The 19,393-nt window shown below is 42.6% G+C and overlaps 3 protein-coding genes across 4 annotated transcripts in view; 2 read left to right on the forward strand and 1 right to left on the reverse strand.

Annotated features, from left to right (window-relative positions):
* Positions 1 to 3,883, forward strand: part of MIDEAS (mitotic deacetylase associated SANT domain protein) — a 67,171-nt gene extending 63,288 nt beyond the window's left edge. For both annotated transcript variants that reach the window (XM_060004239.1, XM_060004238.2), the window contains exon 13: positions 363 to 3,883. In XM_060004239.1, the coding sequence (XP_059860222.1) occupies positions 363 to 540 (178 nt within the window). In that variant the 3' untranslated portion in view covers positions 541 to 3,883. The remainder of the gene's footprint in view (positions 1 to 362) is intronic.
* Positions 3,884 to 4,653: 770 nt separating this feature from the next.
* On the forward strand, positions 4,654 to 7,187 carry PNMA1 (PNMA family member 1). Its single transcript, XM_060004240.1, has one exon. It carries the CDS (start codon positions 5,375 to 5,377, stop codon positions 6,425 to 6,427), a length of 1,053 nt encoding a protein of 350 aa, XP_059860223.1. The 5' UTR covers positions 4,654 to 5,374; the 3' UTR covers positions 6,428 to 7,187.
* A 2,621-nt stretch (positions 7,188 to 9,808) lies between these two features.
* Positions 9,809 to 19,393, reverse strand: part of DNAL1 (dynein axonemal light chain 1) — a 42,181-nt gene continuing 32,596 nt past the window's right edge. The window contains exons 7-8 of the mRNA XM_060004241.1: positions 18,908 to 19,048; positions 9,809 to 16,036 (exon numbers count right to left, since the gene is read on the reverse strand). Coding sequence (XP_059860224.1) covers positions 15,996 to 16,036; positions 18,908 to 19,048 — 182 coding nt within the window. The 3' untranslated portion in view covers positions 9,809 to 15,995. The remainder of the gene's footprint in view (positions 16,037 to 18,907; positions 19,049 to 19,393) is intronic.

The following is a 19,393-nucleotide window of genomic DNA, read 5'->3' on the forward strand; positions in this document are numbered from 1 at the left end:
ACCTGGTAGGTTGGCTGCGGTTGGGGGAGGGGCAGACGTCGATTCCTGGGGAGAAGTAGGAGGAGTCACAGCTTTCGCCCTGTCTCCTGATTGGCTCAGAGGGTTTCCCCGGTGACGTCCCTTGGCGGCTTTTAGAAGAGGGATGATGGCACTGAATTGGGAGCCCATCGGTCCCCTTGTTGGAGGGTGGGGCTGGACCACGTGGCGCGGAGCAAGCCAGAAGGGCCGGGGAGCCCCCAGAACAGACACACACACACACACACACACATACACACATACACGCACGCACGCAGGTGCTCTAGCCTGGAGGTCCCAGGGGTGGAGACAGACCTCTTACTGGAGCCCCTCCTTCCCGGCTACAGGGTGTTTTACAAGGTGAAGAGCCGCAGCGCTCACATGAAGAGCCACGCCGAGCAGGAGAAGAAGGCGGCCGCTCTGAGGCAGAAGGAGAAAGAGGCCGCGGCCGCTGCGGCCACTGCGGCCGCCTCCCCCCACCAGCCGGCCCTGAGGGAGGAGAGCAGCGCAGGCGAGAGGGGCTGACGCCCGGGGCTCCGGGCCCTGCTCCAGCCTGAGACGCTCTGCCAGCACTGGAACCTCCGGAGGGAGAGATCACGTGGACTTGTCTCTGCAAAACGGATACAATTAAATAAACGGCTCTTTTACTTACACAGGGCCCAGGAGCAGTGTTAAGGGCTGCAGGATCCAGTTCTCTTGCATTTGGTCTGTCGGAAGTTTCCCTCCTGCTTTCCTGGGACTGGGAGAGTCCCTGCTCGCTGGGGCTGCCCCTGGGGAGGGGCTCCAGCGCTGCCGCCGCTGCCTCTCACATGGACCTCTGCCGCCAAGCCACGAGGTTGCTTCTCTCTCTCTTTGTTTCCCTTGCTCCCTTAGGTCACCATGGAGAGACAAGCACAAGCGCGCCCCCTTGGCAGCATTAATCCCCCGCCCCAGGGGACCTGTACAGGCCCTGCCCCAAGCCCCGGAAAGAGGGACTCCGTGGGAAGGAGTGTGGTGGCCATCTCCGAGAGGGAGCTCAGCCTGGCATCTGTGCTGTCTCCTCTGCGGCAGTGTCCAGGCCATGCTGCTTCAGTGACTATGTCCTCAGAGAGGCCACGTTCTCCGTTGGAGGGAGGCTGCCAGAACAGGTGCAGGGAGAGAGACCAGGACTGGTACCTATCCCTTTGCTGCTCGCTAGCATCCTGCTGGGGCTGGAAAGTTTTCTCAGATGTCTGGGGAAGGAGCCAATGTTCTTTGCAAGCTCTCAGCCTGCTGGAGGGAAGGAAACTGTGCAGAGGAAGGAAGCTGCAGGGCTGCTACAGGGCTAGGCCTGAGGGAGCTTTTGATAAGCCTTGGCTTTTCCTGCTTCCCACCTTTTTGCCAAATACCTTTGGGCCCTGGAGGCTGCTAAGGGAGCTTAGCCTAGGCCCAGCCTGCTCCTCCTTGGTGCAAGTTTCTTGCCTGCCTCTGTCCTGCCCTTGGCAGCTGCCACCTAACCCCACCCCACCTGGTCTAGTGCTGATATCCACAGCTCAGCCCTCAGTCCTGCATGCTGGAGATTTCTGGATCCTTCCCTGGGAGGGGGAGGTCTCCTAGCCAGATGGGACAGGAGCCTTCATTCCTTGACTTGTGTCATTTGGGAGCTATTTATTTATTCTTAATATTTAATTTTTAACATCCTCTCAGGGACCAGGGGATTCCTCCTTTCCAGAGGCCCAAGTGCATTTATCCCAAAACAAGGCACCTTCTTGGCACCACCCTCCCCCCCACATTTCCAAGACCCTAAAGTCCCTCGTTCTGCCAATAGGAATGATAGTAGCACTGAAAGAGGGTGGAAAGGTGGAAGATATCACAAAGGCACACGGAGACTAGCAGGATCAAGGGAGATCAAAGGCAGTTCTTGTTGCTACCTCTTCTTTGGCTGTACTTTCAAGTAGCTTGAGGCAATTGGCTGGAAGCCAGATTCTGGTTTTGTTTCTGGCTTGAAGAAGCCATATTTGGTGTGGAGTCACTGATGTGGAAGGGCTGGAAGATTCTGGAGGCCCCTTCACTTGCCAGTCCCATAGGAGGGCTGAGTTATTTTTCTGATCTTGCTGTTCAACTTTAGTTGTGTAAAAGAAGTTCTAAGTGAATCCACGTTAGGAAGGAGCCAAAAAGTATTCATTCTGCTACTCTTCTGAGATAGCCTAAAGGCGTCATATTGGTAGCTGGGAGTGGGGAGGGAGTTTTGTTTCTAAACTATGCACTATCAGGTGTGTATTAGCATTCATTTATGCATTAATATGGTTATACATGAGCCCAGCTATGGGAATTAAAATTCTCCCCCCTCCTCAACTTCTGATGGCTACCTAGACCTCTAACTTCCCAGCTAGTTTCTTCCATAGGCTTTTACAAGCTCAACGGCCCAAGACTGCAAAAATCTGGTATACCCTCCAAAAACAGGAGGGTAGCAAATTTAGGCTCTCTTCTAAATCACATATGTAATATGAGTGCCTTCACAGCTTTGCCCCAAAGTGCTACTTAAGTTTCCCGAGGTTTTTTCTATTTAAACCGTATTTAGTTTCAGGCTTCTTTTTTGGACATGTGGTAACAGAAACCTCCTTCGTCTACAGTGATTCTCCTCTTCTAAGCTCACGGAGACCAGACCAGGTGAATATAGGTGGAGAAAATCAAGATGGTACCTCTCTGTATTAACCCCACCCAACACCGTATTTTAGAAGGGTTTATGCTCCAGAATGGATTAGTATCGAGAATGCAGTGTAAAAGGTATAATGTTTAGAGGGCAGATGCAATTGTGGCAAGTGACCTGCCAGTAACGTAGGTGCGCCCATAGAAGCTGGCATAGGTATATCCTTTATGGTGCTTTCTCCCTGTGAACCATTAGGCTACTTTGTTTTTTTCTTTTTTCTTATATTCAGAGCTCTTTGCTTTAAGAAGTTAAATGACAAACACCTTCAGCTTTATAATGTCCTCCCCACACCATCTCACATATCCATCTCTCAGCCTCCATCTACACTCAGCTAAGGGCATGAAACTAACCTAGTGCCTGTGTTCTAGACCGTTTCTGAGGTCTCTTACCCACCCACGGAGACAGTGCTGAAGCACTGTCCTCCATGCCTTCAGCAGCCCCCCTCACAACTAAGGTACACACCCATCCCTTCTGCTACCCCACTTCCACCCCTGGCACAGAGGTCGTGTGCTGCTTATGTCTAAAGGGATCCCCTATATTTAACTGCCTCAGTGACCTAACCTCTTCTCATGTGCCAGATGTTAAGATGAAGGAGGAATACAACACATACTCAAGCCTCAGCTATTTAAGTATGTTTTTACTGGGGCTCACTATTCTGGGACGGTATTTATTACCAGACTGGCAAGCCTAACTCCTTAGGTTTATAGGAAGTATGCATATTTTTATAAAACAATTGTATGTCCTCCCCATATTTTTGCTGTGTTAATATTTGCCTCTCACAGTTTGCAGCTGTTTCACCTTTTCATTCGTCTCTCAGTCGAAGGCCTTGTTGGAGGGGACAGAGCACAGGAATAGCCTTGACAGTCTGTAATTATTGTACAAATATTTTAATAGCATATAAATAAGTATATTCCTTTTATTTTGAAAAATATCAGACACTGCCTTTTGTGTGTTTGCTGCCTGTGGCACCCTTTTTTAAAAAGACTGTTACATATTAAAATAGTGTACATATATATAAATATTACCTCTTTTGCTGTACAGTTGTGATAGACCAGACTGAAGATTTTATTTTTTGTGTGCTTTTTATAAAAAAAAATTAACACACTAAAGAAAATCTTGCTGATGTGATTGTAATGTACCTATGTAACTTATTTACTTTTGAATGTTCTTCTGTATCTTTAAACCTTTTATTAAATAAGGTTTTAAAAATTCAGAGTTGAATGCTGTGTCCTTCTGGGGAGATTTTCACTATCTGGGATTGACGTAAATAGGCCTTGGTTTGCTTGCAAGGGATTACTTGACGTTTTTGAACCGTAAGGATTCTGTTTTATCAGCTCACTGTCAGTGATGCCAGGACAAGGGAAATAACACATGTAGCCTGGCTACAAAGGTTACTAAATAGATCTAGATCTTCTTACAAAATCTTAGACAAGAAAAAGTCTCAACTCAGTGTCTCACACAAACACACGGCACACTTCCAACGTTTTAGTTTCATTTGGATGAAATTCGCGGAGGTTGCGGAGTGCGATCAGATGGTATAGGGTATTTACTTATACAGCATTGACTTGAACGAGCGACGTGAGTAGACAATCTTCCTTGACGGACGCATATCATCTTAAATCCACTCCGGTATTATATTATCGTCTTTTAAATACAGTGCTTTGTGAGAAAAAAAAAATCTGTAAAATGTGAAAAAGGAAACGCGCCGTCAGAGAAATTAATGCCCGGAGCCCCTTGCTGGCACCAAGGCAATCGCTCGCCTCTGCGGGCCGCCGAAGCACTCAGGTCGCCAGTCTTCTGGGCCGCCGTTGCCGTGGCTACGCTCGCGCAGGCTCGGCCGCGGGGGCGGGGCGGGGCGAAAGCCGCTTGCCGGCCGGTCCCGCCTTCCACTGCGGCCGTAACGTCTCGGCTGGCTGCGGGTCTGACCAGCCGGAAGTCGCGCTGCGCCATCCCGCCTCCACGTGCAGCAGCTCGGGCGCGCAGTCGCCGTGGCCTGCCTTCGTCTGCGCCGCTTCTAGCCCTGCTTCCGCATCCTACCCGCGCCTCCGCCGCGTGTGTTCTGGGTGCCCGGTTGTCCTCGCAGCTCAGACGGGCACCTGCGCCAGCGAAGGACCATCTCTCGGGCTGGCCCCGCTGCCGCCGCTGCGACCTCGGGATAGTCTCTTCCTCCGGGGGCGGCACAGTTCTCGTCTGCAGAGAAGCGGCTTCTCGCGCGCCTGAAGGCCCGGCTCCGACCGCGAAAGCCCGCTTGACGCCGGAAGCAGCCGCGAGTGCCTGGCGCCCGGGCTGAGAACAGAAGACTACGCCCCGCGATTACACCCCGGCGGCCTCTACAGCCCGGCGGCTCCCGCCTTCGCCGCCCGCCCTCACTCCTCGCCTCTGAGCTGCGACGCGACACCCTGCCTGCAGGTGGAGGACCCGGCCCGAAGACCCCGACCAGAGACTCAAGATGGCGGTGGCCGCGTAACTGAGCATCCCGCAGGCTTCGCTCCGAGAACGCGGAGGACTGACACTGGGGGGCAGCGGAAGGACGAGAGCAGGACTCTGGTGTCGTTTGTTAATCGTGGTGGTGTGAAGCTTGACTCCTCGGGCATATTGCGGGGGACTGTCTGCTGTTGTCCTAAGTCCTAGAGCACAGGGAACCACAGTAACCCGTATTTTGTAAAATTGGGGCCCTTGATAGTTGGCAAAATGGCGATGACACTGTTGGAAGACTGGTGTAGGGGGATGGATGTGAACTCCCAGAGAGCCCTGCTGGTCTGGGGGATCCCAGTGAACTGTGATGAGGCTGAAATCGAAGAGACCCTCCAGGCTGCGATGCCCCAGGTGCCCTATCGAGTGCTTGGGAGAATGTTCTGGAGGGAAGAGAATGCCAAAGCAGCCTTGTTAGAGCTCACTGGTGCTGTCGATTACACCGCGATCCCCAGGGAGATGCCCGGTAAAGGAGGGGTGTGGAAAGTGGTCTTTAAGCACCCGACTTCCGATGCTGAATTTCTAGAAAGGTTGCACCTCTTCCTGGCAAGAGAGGGGTGGACCGTGCAAGATGTTGCCCGTGTCCTTGGGTTTCAGAACCCCACTCCGGCCCCAATCCCAGATATGCCAGCAGAGATGCTAAACTATATTTTGCATAATGTTATGCCGCCTCTTGTTGAGTCCATATGGTACAGGAAGCTGACACTCTTCTCCGGGAGGGACATCCTGGGGCCTGGAGAGGAGACATTTGATCCCTGGCTGGAGCACACTAATGAGGTCATAGAGGAGTGGCAGGTGTCAGATGTGGAAAAGAGGCGGCGGTTGATGGAGAGTCTTAGAGGTCCTGCTGCTGATGTCATACGCATCCTCAAGACCAGCAACCCTGCGATTACCACCGCCGAATGCCTGAAGGCGCTTGAGCAAGCGTTTGGGAGCGTGGAGAGCTGTAGGGATGCGCAGGTCAGATTTCTGAACACTTACCAGAACCCGGGAGAAAAGTTATCTGCTTATGTCATTCGTCTGGAGCCTCTGCTGCAGAAGGTGGTGGAGAAGGGGGCCATAGATAAAGAAAACGTGAATCAAGCCCGCCTGGAGCAGGTCATTGCCGGGGCCAACCACAGCGGGGCCCTCCAGAGGCTGTGGCTGACCGCGGTTGCGGAAGGGCCAGCCCCAAACCTCTTCCAGTTGCTGGTGCAGATCCGCGAGGGGGAGGCTGAGGAGGAGGAGGCGGAGGCTGTCCTCCTGCAGTTAGGCCTGAAGGGGCCCCTCTGAGTCCCCATAAAAGGGGCTTTAGTGCAGACCTAGATCACAGCTGCTTTCGTTCGTTGTCTCTGTGCTGTCTTACACGTGTGTCTCCTAGTAGTAAAGACTTAGCCATGTTTTTTGGGGGGGGGGGGAGTCTGGCCTGCGTATTCATGTGACATTAGTAAAATCGTGCAAACAAGCACCAGAGCTGCTGCGGTACGAGTCATGCTAGCTACGATGCCAGGGAAAGGTCTGGACACGAGTGCTCAGTGCAAGCTGTCATCAGCTTGCATCATCAGTTGTGGAAAACGTGAACTCGTGACACTTACCGTCGAGGTAATTAAATGTGATATTGCATGTTCAGATGTTTAGTGCAGGGCCTGGCTAACACAAGAAGTGTTCAGTAAAAATGTGAACTGTTGTTACTACTATCGTGAATAGTTTTTGTGTTTACTGTAAATTGTTCCTGATTTACATTAACGTAAAGAAATGTGAATTAGATATTTAAATTTAGAGTGCAAATTTCTTATTTTTCATCTTTAAACATCTAAATCAGTTTAACTGTAAAGTGTTCCGAGACTACAAAATGGGTTGTTAGAAAAATACTGCACTTGTAGAGCTGTGTAAATCGTTTTCACTGGACAAGATACAGATACAGATTGCAAGGGGAGGTTAATGTGAACCAGTTACAGTATCTGTTCCCCCATTTCAAATCTTTGTCATTGAAGTGTAGTTTACCTTGTTCATGCTGATTCTAAGTGTTCTAAGTTCGAAGTTATCAAATACATGTATATTAATAAAAAATATTTTTAAAATTCTATTGTCTTGTTTTTCTGACATATATAAAAAACTTTCAGTGTACTTAAGCTCTATTATATTTTCTTTTCTTAGGAAGACTTACCCATGTCACTGGAAAAAAAAAAACCCAAACCTCGGTTGTTTTACTTTAAGCTTTATATCATAGTATGTAACTTTAAATTGCAATACTTTTTTTAAAATTAATTTATTTTTGGCTGCGTTGGGTCTTCGTTGCTGCACGCGGGCTTTCTCTTGTGGCGAGCGGGGGCTACTCTTCGTTGCGGTGCACAGGCTTCTCATTGCGATGGCTTCTCTTGTTGTGGAGCACGGGCTCTAGGCGCGCCGGCTTCAGTAGTTGTGGCTTGCGGGCTCTAGAGTGCGGGCTCAGTAGTTGTGGCACACGGGCTTAGTTGCTCCACGGCATGTGGGATCTTACCAGACCAGGGCTCGAACCCGTGTCCCCTGCATTGGCAGGCGGATTCCTAACCACTGTGCCACCAGGGAAGCCCCAGCAATACTTTTTAATATATTCAATTTTTGCGTGTTTTCTACAAGACAAATGTTTGAAGGCAAAATAGACACAAGTAAATGTTAACTTACTATTAGATGTTAGAAGATCCTGAAATGGTTTAGGAGGTTATCTAGTAATGCTTTTGTTCCCCTTTTAAATCTTTTTTCAGCTAAAAATGTTTCACTGCAGGAATAACTCATCATACCTGTATAAAATTAATGCTTCAGTATTGCAGCAGCCATTTATATCAAGAGGATATAAAAAGGGAAATACGGTTTAAAGACATGTTTGGTTGCAGAGATTCAGTGACTGAAGATGTCCATCTTTTGAAATTCTAGTAAATCCAGAAGTGATTAAATGAACATAAGAATTCAGTGGGGTTTTCCCCTAGTAATAAGGCTTTAAATTTATAGCTGGCCTGCATAACAATCACAAGGTAAAAAATTTTATTTATGAAGGCTGATATTGGTATATGTCCTAAGATTTTTCTGTACAATTATTCATGTCCTCACTTATGTCTGTGACTCCCTCTCACACTTCTCAACACATCTCCACATCTTGGACCCCACAACAGACACGCAAATCTTCACTTCCCCCGACAAATGTCCCCGTTGCCCCTCCTCCCCACTCATAACTTCCTCCTCCATTCCCACAGGCATGGCGCTCCATACACACTCTCCATACCTCTCAGTCCTGTCTTCACACACACTCCTACCTTCTCCCCAACACTCCATCATAAACATACTCCCTCCTCCCAACACACACACACACACACTACATTTACAACAAAAAGAAATAATAGGTTCTTTCACCCAGTATGTTATGGGCACACTTTACCTGTACATAGGGATATGCCATCTTTTTATGGCTGCAGAGTTGATTGCATTTTAGAAGGGAAGGTCATCACTTAGGATCCTTTTATTATATATAATAATTGTATATATCTACATATACATACATATATTTAATGTAATACATATATATGGCAGAAAAAAAAAGTCAGAATTCTAGATGTTCACCCTTTGTTCTAGGAAACAATTAACTAAAAATAACGTGCTATTTATGCTCTGAATTAAGGTTTTCTCTTTTTTTAAATTATTTTTATTTTTGGCTGCATTGGGTCTTCGTTGCTGCGCGCTGGCTTTTTCTCTAGTTGTGGCGAGCGGGGGCTACTCTTCGTTGTGGTGCGCAGGCTTCTCATTGCAGCGGCTTCTCTTGTTGCAAAGCATGGGCTCTATGCAAGCAGGCTTCAGTAGCTGTGGCTCGTGGACTCTAGAGCGCAGGCTCAGCAGTTGTGGCACACGGGCTTAGTTGCTCTGTGGCATGTGGGATCTTCCCGGACCAGGGCTCGAACCCGTGTCCTTTGCACTGGCAGGCGGATTCTCAATCACTGTGCCACCAGGGAAGCCTAAGGTTTTCTCTTAATAGGCACAAATTAAAATCTTTCTGCCTTTTAAAGGAGGAGAGCAGCAAGAAACATCCTCACAACCAAAGAATTGTGGAATAAAGAAGTAGAAACTGCACTATATTCCCATTCTGTGACCAAAATTACATTTGACTGATAATAGCACAGAATATATGCTGGGAAAATGTGTAATATTACTGTGATTTATTGCTGGGTTCTTCCTGTTTCTTGTGTATCAAAAAAGGGCTAGCCAATGTCAGGTCATTCCAGACCACAAATCAAGGGCCTATCAGCCAACCTTAACCTTGTACACTTCTGGAAGTCAGGAAAGGACTAGGAATAACCAAGTGCAGTAGTAACTTGCTGTCTCTGGAAGTGCTCCTTCCAGGATCCTAGTCATTTGAAATTGTGCCCAGAGAACTTCTGGGGAAGACTTACAAACTTGAGAGAGGAGGTCATCATTGGTAGTAAACTACTGAAAAAAAAATTTTTGGCATAAAGAAATGAGTCAATCCCCAATTCTCTCTTTCTCTCCCTCTCTCTCTCTCACACACACAAGCTGTGTGGAATGTTATCCAAACACTGAGTTTCTTCGGAACTGAATATCATTGGAAGTTCACATAGTCGCTCTATATTAGGTAAAACTAATGGACATGTAACCAAAAAAGATACACATTAATTTTTTTATAAAATAACACAATTTATTACTATTTTAAAACATCTCACAAAATAACATTCAGAAACTCAACATTTCTAAATAATTTAACACAGTAAGTTTAGTCATAAAGACATGCTACAAAAATTCCTGCATATAAAAGATTATTACCGACGTATTAATAGATGTTAAAATGTTCTTCAGAATGGAGTTGGTTCTAGAAGCCAAAGATTCTGGAGTGATGCTCGTGATCATGACTGACACCCTGGGAGAAGCTGGCCATATGTATATTCTCTACAGCTACCAACTCACCAGTCTTTTGATGGGATTGATCACTCTAGGCAATAGCACCTCAGAGGCAGGTACCCTGCTGATCAAACAAGCAAAGAACTCCCCACCCTTGTAACATTAGCCACAACTTAATCTAGCCAACATCTAAATTAATTTTTAAAATATAGATGTAGGAAAGATAACTCACAAAGTTTCTATTCTGAGTAGGAAATTCTCGATATACCCCCAGAGGGATGACTTAATGTAGCAGACATGGAAAATGACACCAAGTAAGGAAGTAGGGAAATCCTGGCTCTGATTATGCTGACACACAACTACTGCTCAGGTGGGCTTAGAATGAGCAAGGATGAGGTTTGATTCTCTAATATCCACATGCAGGCTAGGTATTTACCCATCTTCCCTTTGAGAGTACTTTCCACCAACATCCAGTTCATTTTAAAGTGCAAATCTACTGAAAAATAGCTTACTCTCCCCCACCCCCTGGTTAAATTTGGTAGATCATAATTTGGTTGGCTGGTTCCCTTCTAACCTGCCCAATATGGGAAATTAACTAGAATCCAGTTATGACTTCTCCAAGTGTCAAGTGAAAATTTATCTTAAGTTAGAAAAAGGTAAGACTCAGTCTAGTTTTTCAGTTTTCTTTCTTTGAAGTCAATGGTTGATAAAAAGGCAGGAATAGAGATATAGATGAGGGATTTCTAAAAGTTCAGTGATTTTAAAAAAAAATACCTTTAATTTTTTTATTGCACTTACTTTATAGTTAAAAACACTCATGCTAAAATGAAGATTAAGGAATATGGTCAAGTTAGCTATGTCAGAAGCACCAACTCTGCTACACTGAATCTTGTTTTATATTTAATTATTTACAGGCATGTTAAGCAGCCCAAATAAAGAAAATGTGTGCCAAAGAAATTAATTTCTGGTAAAGGGTAACTTTCAGTTTAGCAGTTATTTCTTCCTCCTTTACCAATACTTAACAATGTAAGGTCTTTGTGAGCAGACAATCAGACTGCAGTTAGAGAGACAATCAGACTACTCATGATTGATGCTTTGACACTTCCCCCCCAATTTTTTAAAGTTAATGATTTAATCCAACCTCTCTAGGCCCTATACTTTTTTCCATTTAGTCCTAAGAAAAATCCAGCTGGAAGATTCTGGGCCACATAGATAACCACCTTCGACTCTACTTACACATCACCAACTCTGAGAATAAGTTAACAGTTAAGATTCATTTCGTACTCCTCTTTATTCCACTTCAGACCACTGGTAAGAGGTATCAGAAGAAGCATCTATTCAAGTCAAAATTTCTTTCTATACAGGAACCACATTTATGTGTCTTATACCACCTCTATTTGTGGAATAGATCCAGTAACCATACCAAGTTACTGGCCAGTTATCATGACCAGATAGTCTTCGGTCCACATGCAGAATCAGTGTCTACACCAGCTACTTTCATATATGATTACCAAATTTTATACAATATTTTTCTGTATTTAAGGACTGCTACAGTCTACAAAATTTGTGCATTATTGGACAATGAATGAATACTTAAAGAATGAACACCTAAGAAGGATGATCCATTTTCTAAAGTACACTTAAAATGTTAAACTTTAGAGACAAAGCAAAATCTATCATAAAGTTGGATTTTGTTGATAGTAGGAGAGAGGTAGGTTAATAATTACTGTCCTAAGATAAGAATGCTAAACAATAAAAGCTGAGGCCCTGCTAAAAAACAAGTTGAACCTTCCAGTCCTGAGTTTCTAATGTTATGTGAAAATTATTAAAATAAGCATGACAAAGGAAAACACCAGTGACCATTTCCTTCCATCCACGATTATTAAATACATCACCTTCTCTCAAATAACAACTCAGGTAGCATATGACTACAGAGTGAAAATAAATGGACCTTGGAAAAAGGAATGTTGCTACAAAGCACTGGTTCTTAACCGGGGGCGAATATGTTCCCACCCTTCTGCCCCAGAGGATAGATGGCAATGTCTGAAGACACTTCTGATTGTCACAACTTGGGAGAGGGTTCTACTGGTATCTAATGTGTAAAGCCAGAGATGCTGCTAAACATCCTATATTACAAAGGACAGCCCCCCTCCCCACAACATTATCCAGCCTAAAATATTAATAGTGCCAAGGTTGAGAAACTCTGGTTTAAAGGAACAAACGCCTATTTACAGAGAACACAAAAACCTTTCAAGACCTGACTAGTAATACAGCCATAAACTTAATGTTAGGGAAAAGAGGAAAGCTGAATTCCTTGGTAGACGAAAATAAAATTTCCTGTGAAAAATTAAAATACTGTACTGATTCCATCATTATAAGAAGAGAAGAAATCGAATGATCCACTAAAACGGCATAATGCTTTAAACAAGGAGCACAGAGACAATCTCTTCCAAGTAGGTCAAATATCTAATCCGAGAAGCATAAACCAAAAGCATTTAACATCAGCTAAATCTGCAGCAGTAAAGGATGATTTAAGGAATGATTTGAGAGAATATTCTGAACTTCTTCATATACCTTATCTTCCATTTTCTAATAACATGGATTCTGGCTTTAATTCCAAGAAAAGGAGGCACAGAAGTCATTCGATATTTGTTGAGTGGAACTGAATTATGAATTTTGTGTGAAATGGACACAGAAAAGCACCTTACACTTCTCTGAGAACTACCAGTGATTAAAAGACATTAAGAAACAAGGAGAAACAGAGAAAATTAGTTTCTATATTAAGAATTCAGAAAAACCAAACACCAACACTGTAAGTTATTTTATAAATAAATTCAGTATGAAGTCATTCATTCATTCCCTACTATATTCACTTCCAGCATAACTTTTAGAAAATACATCCATACCTAGCAATAGGGCTTTAAGCTTACCTACTAGATGAAGTGCAGAGTACAAGAAAAGAAGATCGTCTTCTTAGTTTAAACATCACCAAGGAAAATTCTCATTGCCTATGGTTCACAAAAGAAATAGTCAAAGGCTTTGAATGTATAAGCCAGTCAGAGTAAAGATTTCTTCCTATCAGACTGTAAGGAAGAGCAAAAGGAAGCTAAAAATAGTATTGGACCTTTATTTAGAATTGATTGTCAAAGCAGTGGTCCCTTTTGATCAGAGTGACTCAGAGAAATCATGTAATTCCTACTTAAATGACAGCTGAAAACTTCAGAAAGCCAGGACTACTTATGCAATCACTTTTTAAAAATGACTCTTCCCTCTTTGACTAGTTTTACGCAAGTAAATGGGGAAATAGGAGCCAATAGTTTCTGGTTGAGGGACTTTAGGCACAATATGGCAGAGGGCCTCTGACATCTTTTTTGCAATCTATCAGTGACTCAGTCACAGCCTACTATGCACTTCATCTGGTTACTGACTACCGTATCTTGCATTTTCCAAAAACAACTTTTTCTTATATGAAAAATTCCAAGCTCTGTATCCAACTGTTGCTTTGCAATTCTGAGGTTAAATCACCTGCTATGCTTCACGGAAGAAGCAATCCTCAAAAATAATGCCGTTTGCCTGGGATTCCATAATGAAACATCTCTTTTCCATCCACAAACATATACATAATTCATGTTAAGAGCTGTTTAACTTAAACTTTTTGAAAAAATATATTTTGAAATACTAAATTTCACTTATTGAAAGGTACCAAATCCAGTCTTTCAAGTTCTGCACCCTTACAACAGTCACTTCTCTCAACATGAGGGTCAACAGACCAAAGTTATTAGGGCAAATTTTAAAAAATATGAATGGCCAACATTTAGGCTAGGAATTCAAATATAACTACTGCTTATATATATTTACTTATCTAACATATTGGGTTGGCCAAAAAGTTCCTTTGGTTTTTAAGTAAAAATAAAAGACACATTTTTCATTTTAATCAAGAACTTTATTGAACAGCGTATTCACCCTTTTGTTCCACTACCTTCTGCCATTTTTCAGGCAACTTCATAATTCCATCTTCCTAAAACTTTTTATCTTTTTGAGCAAAGAACTGTTCCAGGTGCCTTTTACAGTCTTCCAGGGAATTGAAATTTTTTCCATTGAGAGAATTTTGGAAAGACCGAAATAAATGGAAATCTGAAGGTGCAATGTCTGGTGAATACAGTGGATGAATCAGAATTTCCCAGCCAAGCTATAACAGTTTTTGCCTGGTCATCAAAGAAACATGCAGTCTTGTGTTATCCTGATGGAGGATTATGTGTTTTCTGTTGACTAATTCTGGACGCTTTTCGACGAGTGCTGCTTTCAGTTGGTCTAACTGGGAGCAGTACTGTTGGAATTAATCGTTTGGTTTTCCAGAAGGAGCTCATAATAGAGGACTCCCTTCCAATCCCACCATATACAGAACATCACCTTCTTTGGATGAAGACTGGCCTTTGGTGTGGTTGGTGGTGGTTCATTTCACTTGCCCCACCATCTCTTCCGTTCCATATTATTGTACAGTATCCACTTTTCATTGCCCGCCACAATTTGTTTTAAAAACGGAACGTTTTTGTTACGTTTAAGTAGAGAATTGCATGCAGAAATACAGTCTAGAAGGTTTTTTTCGCTTAATTTATGTGGAACCCAAACATCAAAGCGATTCACATAACCAAGCTGGAGCAAATGATTTTCAGCTCTTGATTTGGATATTTTGAGTATGTTGGCTATCTCCCACGTGGTATAACGTTGATTGTTCTCAATTAATGTCTTGATTTGATCACTATCAACTTCAACTGATCTACCTGACTGTGGAGCATCTTCCAGCGAGAAATCTCCAGCACGAAACTTCACAAACCACTTTTGACACGTTCCATCAGCCACAGCACCATCTCCATAGGCTGCAGAAATCTTTTTTTGCTTTTCAGTTGTGTTTTTACCTTTCTTGAAATAATAAAGCATAATATGCCAAAACTGTTGCTTTATTTCTTCCATCTTCAATATTAAAATGGCTACACAAAAATTCACCAATTTTGATAAGTTTTTTTTTTTAATGCATGCTGATATGACAGCTGTCACAATACAATCTAACAAAATTGTTTCAAATGAAGTTAAAGACAACTAAGTGCTACTAGAGCCATCTTACGGGAAAAAACCGAACAAACCTTTTGGCCAACCCAATATAAGGAACTATAACCAAAAAGTATGCCTAAGATCAGGTCCATATGTGTAATAAGGCCAAAGTATTGGTCAAAGGAGTGATTATAACAGTCATTTTAACCACTGACCTGGATCACAGAATGACTGGCTGACTGTTTGCAGGACTTGAGTGGACATGCAGGTAAACACAACATAAATTCCAGTTGACAATGCACACACTTTTGGAACAACAAATAAGTAAATATAACATGGGCTATAAGGCCTCCAAGGTACTAATTTTTCCTTTTTTCACCATAGTTTTTCAAACTGGACTTTGGAGTCTTGATTCTAGGACTGCTGCTATATTTCTAAGAGGAGCTCTTCCCAAACCAAAGGCATGACACATTTGTGCTTCTGAGTCATAAAGAGATGGACCTTCAAGAAAGATGGCCTACAGATTCAAAAGTTAAGTGTATATATTTAAATGCCTGGCCTAAAAAAAAAAAAACAAACAAAAATGAAAAAACTGAACAAACTGAATAAAGAATCACATTTGTTCCTTTTTTGTTAAAAATGACTGGTCTATAAAGGTTTCAGTAGATGGGGCCACGCAGTACATAACTGGGACTGAAGACAAAAATTGAAAATTTATAGCTTCTAAAAAGAGCACTAGACTATATAAAGTTGGTGTTATCATTTGGGGGGAGAAACACTGAATAGGTTATGAGAAAAAAAGGAATGAAAGATTTGTTTTATCTTAAGAACCATTTGCCCCACACAGAATCTTTAAAATAGACAACTATACAAAACTTATCTATTGTTCTTATGACATTTAAATAAGTTACACAAAGTGGAAAATGTGGTGTTAGTTATCTTCTTCCTCATTCTCTTTAATTACTGGGGTACCTAAAATGAAAAAGAAAATTATTACTGGTCATTCTCAAGAGATTGTTAAATTCTAACTGAAAATATTTTTCTGTTAACCTGAGGAGTTCTGAGATGCTGAGAAGTGTGCCATAATAAAAATAATATCATAAGATAATCTTTTAAATTTCTAATTATCCAAAAAGCCTCTCAGGAGAATTCCCAAATGGATTAATATAAGTAATTACAAATATTCAGGTCCCCAAATACAGAGTTACAAATAAAAATGCCTACAGGTACCAGGCAGAAAAATAAGGCCCTATACACACTAAAAACTTTGTATGTTAAACACAAAGAAATATTCATTTTTCACAATAAAATACGCAATCCCAGTATTGCCAGAATCTGAATTTTTATGTTACTCCCCCAAATACTAAACACTGGGGATAAATTGGAAAAAAATAAAAAGAACCAAGGCACAGAAAATAAAATACATCTGCAGGCTCTCACTGGCCCAAGAGCCAGCCATTTCTGAGCTCTGGCATTTGAAGCATGTCCACAATCTGACCCTAGTCAACTGTTCAGTCTTAACTCTTCAGCCAGTCACCCTCCACTCCAGATGAACTGATCAACTCATTGTCTCCCAAACTCATCTTGCAGACTACTACTTCTGGACTCCTGGCTAACAAAGTTCCTCCATTTTGGAATGCCCCCCGTAACACCCCTTCCATCTAGGCCCTACCCTTAATTAAGAGCCATCTCCAGTGCCTCTTCCTGTGTGATTCTTCTTTATGGCAACGAGCAGAGTCTTACCCCTCTGTACTCCCCACAGCATCTGTTTGTGGGGGGTAGTGAATGTTTTATTGAAATATACATACAAAGTACACAAATTATAAGTGTACAGATTGATAAATGTATACAAAGTGAACACATCTGGTAACCAGCACCCAGATTAGAAAGAGAACATTATCAGAACCCCCAAAACTTCCTCAGGTCCCCTTCCAGTCACTGTCCCCCAACAAAAGGTACATTCTATCCTAATGTCTAACACCATGGATTATTTTGCCTGATTTTGAAACTGATATGAATAGAATGATGTAGCGTGCGCTCTGTGTCTGGCTTCTTTTGCTCAACATTATGTTTATATGATTCATGTATATTGTGTGAAGCTATAGTTCATTCATTCTCATTGCTGTTGAATATTCCATTGTACGAATATGTCATAATTTACTTATCTATTCTATTGTTGTTGGGCATTTGGGTTGTTTCCAATTTATAGCTATTAAAATAGTGGTGCAATGAGTATTGTCATACAGGTCTTTTGGTAAACATCCATGCTCTTTTCTTCTGGGTATACAGCTAGGAGAGAAGTTGCTGGGTCATGTGGGATATGTATGTAGAGCTTCTGTAGATAATGCCAGTTTTCCAAAGTTATACCAAGTTACATTACTATCCAGCAGGGTATGAGAGTTCTAGTTGCTCCATGTTCCACTAACATTTGGTATTGTCTGTCTTTTTCATTTTAGCTCTTTAACACCCCTCAGTTTTTCTTACAAGCAACTGAAGAGGAGCAAAAAGAGGCAAGCTAGCAGCTGTGGCCACCTGTGTTCTGGTCCATCTCACTGGTTTAGGATACACCAGCTGGTTTTTCTAGGGGCTGTTCAGATTGGCCTGAAGTCAATATTTGGTCCAAAAGGCTGTATATAATGTGGCTTGGTCTATTCAGGGTCTATATAAGGGATTCTTTTCCATTCTTAATGGAAGGGTTCACTTCCTGTGCACAATGAGAAAGGAAGACAAATGATTTCAAATGGTTTCTAGAGGTCAAAGTTGAACATAAAAAGGCTGAAGTCCAAGGCTCTAATGTACCCTCTCTTTTGTTCTATTTTATTTTAACTTATGAAATAGTCATTCATATAGATACAATATAAATAAAGAGTAACAAAACCAATTATTGTATACCCATCACCCAATTTAGGAAACAGAACATCACCAGTATCTAAGAAACCTGTTTGCCTCTTCCTGTTTATTCCTGTACCTCCCACAAGAGGCAGTCTAGTGTCTTTGTTATTTTACAGCTAGGTATGTAGCCAGAGGGAAAAAAGGGAACATTCTGCATGATTCCATTTATATAAAACTCTATAAAATACAAACTAATCTATAGGGACAGAAAGCGGATCAGTGACTGCCTTGGGAGGGATGGTGGTGAGCAGCAGGAGGGAGGGATTACAAAGAGGCAAAAGGAAATTTTTTGGGGGTGATATATATGTTCATTATCTTTTCCCCCCAACTTTATTGAGATATGATTGATATATAACATTCTGTAGGTTTAAGGTAAAAATGGCCTGGCTTCCTCATAGGACCACTGGAAGGAGTAAAGACCCAGGGAGGTCTGTGACTCTTTTATTATTTCTGGTTTTCAGATGACAAAAGAACAAAGTTTGGTGAGATGAATTAACCAGCCCGATGACAAAAAAGCTAGAACTGGGACTTGAACCCAGTCAGTCAGGGATCTCTCCTGACATTTTCACCTTTCTTAGGTATTGAGAAACTAAAATTAGGGGGGAGAGGGAGAGAGAACATTACAATTTTGATCCAATTGTGAAAAAGCAACTCCTTACTATTTATGTCTAATTATTTTGCAAAATAATACATTTGGGACTTGAGAATAAACCCAGCTTTCTTATAAGCTTTTGGTTTAGGGATGATCTTATACCAGTCTAAATATTCTAGAAGTCTTTCATCTCACTCTGGCCCAAACTGGGACCACAAAATTTCCTACAGACAGAAGTGGCCTTGGCGACCAGAGATAACCTATCATTTTCTTTAGTTTTGCTCCTTTTCATGATTCCGTGCTACAAATTCAATTCTTACACCCAGAAAACATTTCCAAGCTGGCCCAGAGTCACTCACCATCTAGCTTTTTCAGTTTGGGTACTCTCTTGGTTGCCTCGTCAATCCAGTTCCCTTCAGCAGAATGTTTCTCTTCCAAGGGATTGCCTACAAACACCAGGTCTTCTAGGCATGGTAGTTCTGCCAGCTTCACAAATTCACCTACAAGTACAAAGAATACATTCCATATTAAAATGACAAGTTTTACTCTTATGATTTTGAAGGGTGAATCCCAGTATCACTAGCCCTCAGTTTGTGACTATTCAGAACAATTCGTTGTTTAAGATTTTGAAGGAAGTAGGGGACATTATACCATATGAAGTCATTCTCTGAAGACATTATGGAAAGGGAGGGAAAGCGAGACGTACCTCTTCTACCTTTATGCTAATCTAAGGATGGGATAAGAAGAGGAAATGAGGTTCAGAATCAACAAATCAATCTCCAGTGACAGGTCTTCTCTATACTGTACTACATCAGTATCAGCTAAACTAAACTGCCTTTGTCTCT

The sequence above is a fragment of the Delphinus delphis genome, chromosome 2, assembly GCF_949987515.2.
Source record: "Delphinus delphis chromosome 2, mDelDel1.2, whole genome shotgun sequence".
Lineage (NCBI taxonomy): Eukaryota > Metazoa > Chordata > Mammalia > Artiodactyla > Delphinidae > Delphinus > Delphinus delphis.

What these genes read in the sequence shown, in the direction of transcription:
- PNMA1 (XM_060004240.1), top strand. Translation starts at nt 5,375, where the DNA reads ATGGCGATGACACTGTTGGAAGACTGGTGTAGGGGGATGGATGTGAAC.